This window comes from Solenopsis invicta, chromosome 2, assembly GCF_016802725.1.
Source record: "Solenopsis invicta isolate M01_SB chromosome 2, UNIL_Sinv_3.0, whole genome shotgun sequence".
NCBI classification, from domain to species: Eukaryota; Metazoa; Arthropoda; class Insecta; order Hymenoptera; family Formicidae; genus Solenopsis; species Solenopsis invicta.
The window spans coordinates 8,387,362-8,390,903 of record NC_052665.1 but is presented as its reverse complement, the minus strand read 5'-3'; the positions used below and the strand labels follow the sequence as shown (position 1 = coordinate 8,390,903).

Genomic DNA, 3,542 nt, shown 5'->3' with positions numbered 1-3,542 from the left:
AATAACATTCTCTGCCGACTAATTCCGGTGTACATTACGCAATCATTTTTAATATAAAATCGTACCTTCGCAAAATCTTTAACAAATGCCGTGTCTCATTATAATTTCTTTTAAAACATTTTTGCTCTTCTTCTCATTCATATGACTGCAGGATATTAAAATATGCTGCTAGATATTTGATGAGAAAATTTAACTACCGTGAAATAAAAAACTTTTAAATAATCTTGATACATTTTTATTTATGAGAGAATATAAATGTGCTATATTTTAATATCATGTGTTATCAGTATTGCGTGCAAACTACTCTACAATTATATGAACGTATAATTAAAATAATTAGAGTTGTATATGTGTGCAACTTCCATTTCTATAGCTATTAGTCTTTCTTTCTGACTACTGATTACGAACTATTAGCGAATGTCTTCGGAGTAGTTATTTGTAATGCCGTAGTGCGATTTAAAGTTTCGTGTTCGCTTCGAATTACCGGCGACTCGGTAACAATTACCTTGAAAGCATGGCGCGAAGCCTCGAATTCTCGATTAACATCGCCACTTCCCTGCCTTTCTGAGCCAAACAATTGTCCATTCTCGCGTTTTATTGTTATCGAATTCGATTTCATGGAATTGTTATTTGCTCTCTCCACAAACGCGTCATTAAGATCAATTTGTTTCGCGGGATTTATAACAATACTATTTCTAAAACCAGATTTCTCATTAGCATTTATCGAATAATTGTTTAAATTTTCTAACAATATTGATGAATTTATTCTTGAAATACTTTTGTCATTAATGAAGTACGGTTTGATACGTATTCTCCGTCGTTGTCTGTCCATGTCCAAATTAAAACTCATTTGTGACTGTCTAGGCGTCATCTTAGCTTGATTTATATCTCGATATGTCGTGTCATAATCATTGTCCTGTTTCATACGTTCGTAATCATACCTATTTCTATGTTGCTGATACCCCTTCATTCTACCTTCGTTTCTCGCATAGAAAGGTGTCAGTAGCGCATCATTAAGACGAAACGAATTTAGATTAGCTCTTTTATGGTTTACGTCGCGATTATTCCAAGAAAATCCAGCGACTTCCATATTGTCCGTTGAGGGAGATAACCGATGATTATCTACGTTGTCCGTCGATGTATCGAGGAAATTTTGGATCGACCGTCTGTGTGTGTTCAAAGAGTCGAAAACTCGACGAAATATCTGTTGATAAGTTTGCATCTCGCTTTTGGAGATCGTATTGTTTGAATGTGTCGCTTGACCCTCTGCGAACTGTGGCGATATCGGGTGATCCGGAAGAAGAGAAATCGCAGGAAGCGCAGTGGTCGCCAGATAATCCGCCGGCACCATGTGAACCAAATGCTTCTGACCTTTTTGATCGGTTCCCAGGATCAAGCTCGGTGCCAATTGATTCGCTTCTTCCGCGGGTTTTTCCACGGGTCTCGGCGGAGGTCGATGTCGAGGTCTCATATTCTCGAGTCCTTGCTTCTGGTCGAGCGATTCCTCTTTCTCGGTCTTCTCGATGCTCGATGTCTCCTGAATGATAGCATGGTTATCCTCTTGCGGTATCTCGTCCCGGCTGGCACTCGAGTCCCGTTCCGTCATCCGCCAGAGATCCTTCGAACGACGATGAAGCTCGGAAAAACTATTTTCCAGATCAAGTGGAGGATTTTCCGAACCGTTGTCTTGCTTCGTTCTAATCGCCGAGATCGGCGCTCGTTCCTTCTGTGACATCACGTAGACGTAGTAATTCGGCCAGAGATTGCTGGCGTGGTAGTGATCGCTCATTTGCGGTATTATCGTCAGCTGGAGATCATGTCGCGTCGGGTTGGAATTTGGCGGTTGCTTGATCCTCCGCAGAAGCCACGTGAATAAGGGATTCCTCTGAAATGCGCATGGTTCGCAGTCGACGCATCCGTCTTGACATAGCATCCAATGACCGTTTAGCAAACGATAAACGTTTCCACGCGACAGAATGACATTCTCGTCGTCATCCGAGTACGTGGCGACCGGTCCGCCGTAGTAGGAAGCATCCAACGGCCGCTTATAGGGTACATTGGCATCCAGTGGCGACAGGCTGACCGATTTGATAATCTCGCGTAGGATGTACTCCGAGGGTGGCACGAGATGCCACGAAAGTGACGGTATCACGGGATTGTACCGCTGCGTATGCCTGAACGGATCACCCGAACCCAAAGTAAATAGAAGAAAGAACTGAAAGAAAATTCAAGTTACGACACCGCAGATGTTTGCCCGACGAATAACGAATAATGAATATATACGGTACAGAATTCATTCATGTACTTTAAGTATTCGAGATAATTTAGGTATATAAAATTTCTTAGCGATTTATAAGCTTTATTATATTTCTAAATACAATATTTAGTATTTCTATATAAATACATTTTTTTATTTACAGAACAACTGATCTCTGCATCGCAACAAAACTTTATATAAATTATCTTGGTTATTTAAAGTATTTATATAAAAAATTTAGTTTTTTTTCATTATTTTGTAACACTTTTCCATTAGAGCATTTTTGCTTTTTATTGAAAAATTTTTTTAATAAAAAATCTAGGTAGAAAATTGCTGCTAAATTTTCAATGTTACTTTCAGGTGTAATGTAAAATAATTTTTGTGATTTTTTTTTATTATTTGAAAAATGGGTGTAACATATTTTTAAATGCGCATGTATACCCGGACGCGTTTCGTGCCGAAAAAATCGGCAGGCAATCATAAAACGCAATCGGATTGGTTACGTTGAACATAGTATATATTTCAATTGGCCGACCTAGTTAGTCTGCGGTGCTAGTAGATAGAAGATAAATGCCAAAATTAAATTTACCGCGAATAGGCAAACGACGGAGACGTCAATATTTGAGAAGTGAATAACAGACTAATAACGTCGAATATAAAATGATATCTTAAAATTGAATCGTTCACACTCACCGTCAGCAGAGCGCACCTTTCCTTCGACGTACACATCATTTCAGAGCTGCGATCTTCGCCGCACTGAAGTGGTCGGGGAAATCGCGAAAGAAGAAAGGGGCTGTCTCTCACCTGACAGATGAGTAAATCACAAGGACGACGTTACCATCGTGCTATCGAACACCGGTAATGTCCGGTTAGATATCGGCCATCAAGAATGCTGACATTACTCATGGTTAAACATTCGCCTGGCGATCAAACAATGTAACTCAAACATCGCCGGCTTTATCATAGGTAATTCGAGAATGTAGCTGTATATGTGACGTAACTACTACTGTGCTGAATCATTCGCGTATGGAACGGTACTTGAAATATAACGAAACCTTTTCCATATTTAGTAAAGTGTCTCGATGACGAAATGTGGGGGAGAAATAGATTTGTAGAAATAGAATTTTCCGATATTTTTTTGCTTTTGCGACAGAACAAAACTTAAGGTGCTATAGTCGTCCTTTTTTACCAAATTTTCTCGCACACCATTTCTTCTAATTGCATTTACAGATTTAAAAATCCTTTTCCACAATTAAAGTATTAATAAAATAATTTTCCAATTTTT

At 39.0% G+C, this 3,542-nt stretch overlaps 1 protein-coding gene across 1 annotated transcript; it reads right to left on the bottom strand.

The window, feature by feature from the left end:
- Positions 1-212: 212 nt before the first annotated feature.
- On the bottom strand, positions 213-3,304 carry LOC105200745. The gene is made up of 2 exons (XM_011168438.3): positions 2,951-3,304; positions 213-2,215 (listed from the first exon to the last, which is right to left on the bottom strand). The coding sequence occupies exons 1-2, from the start codon at positions 2,987-2,989 to the stop codon at positions 401-403; spliced, it is 1,854 nt and encodes a 617-aa protein (XP_011166740.1). The 5' UTR covers positions 2,990-3,304; the 3' UTR covers positions 213-400.
- Between the last annotated feature and the right edge of the window lie 238 nt (positions 3,305-3,542).

What these genes read in the sequence shown, in the direction of transcription:
- LOC105200745 (XM_011168438.3), bottom strand. Translation starts at nt 2,989, where the DNA reads ATGATGTGTACGTCGAAGGAAAGGTGCGCTCTGCTGACG. An exon ending in AAAGGTGCGCTCTGCTGACG is followed by an intron (nt 2,216 to 2,950) that starts GTGAGTGTGAAC and finishes ATTTTCTTTCAG; the next exon opens with TTCTTTCTTCTATTTACTTT.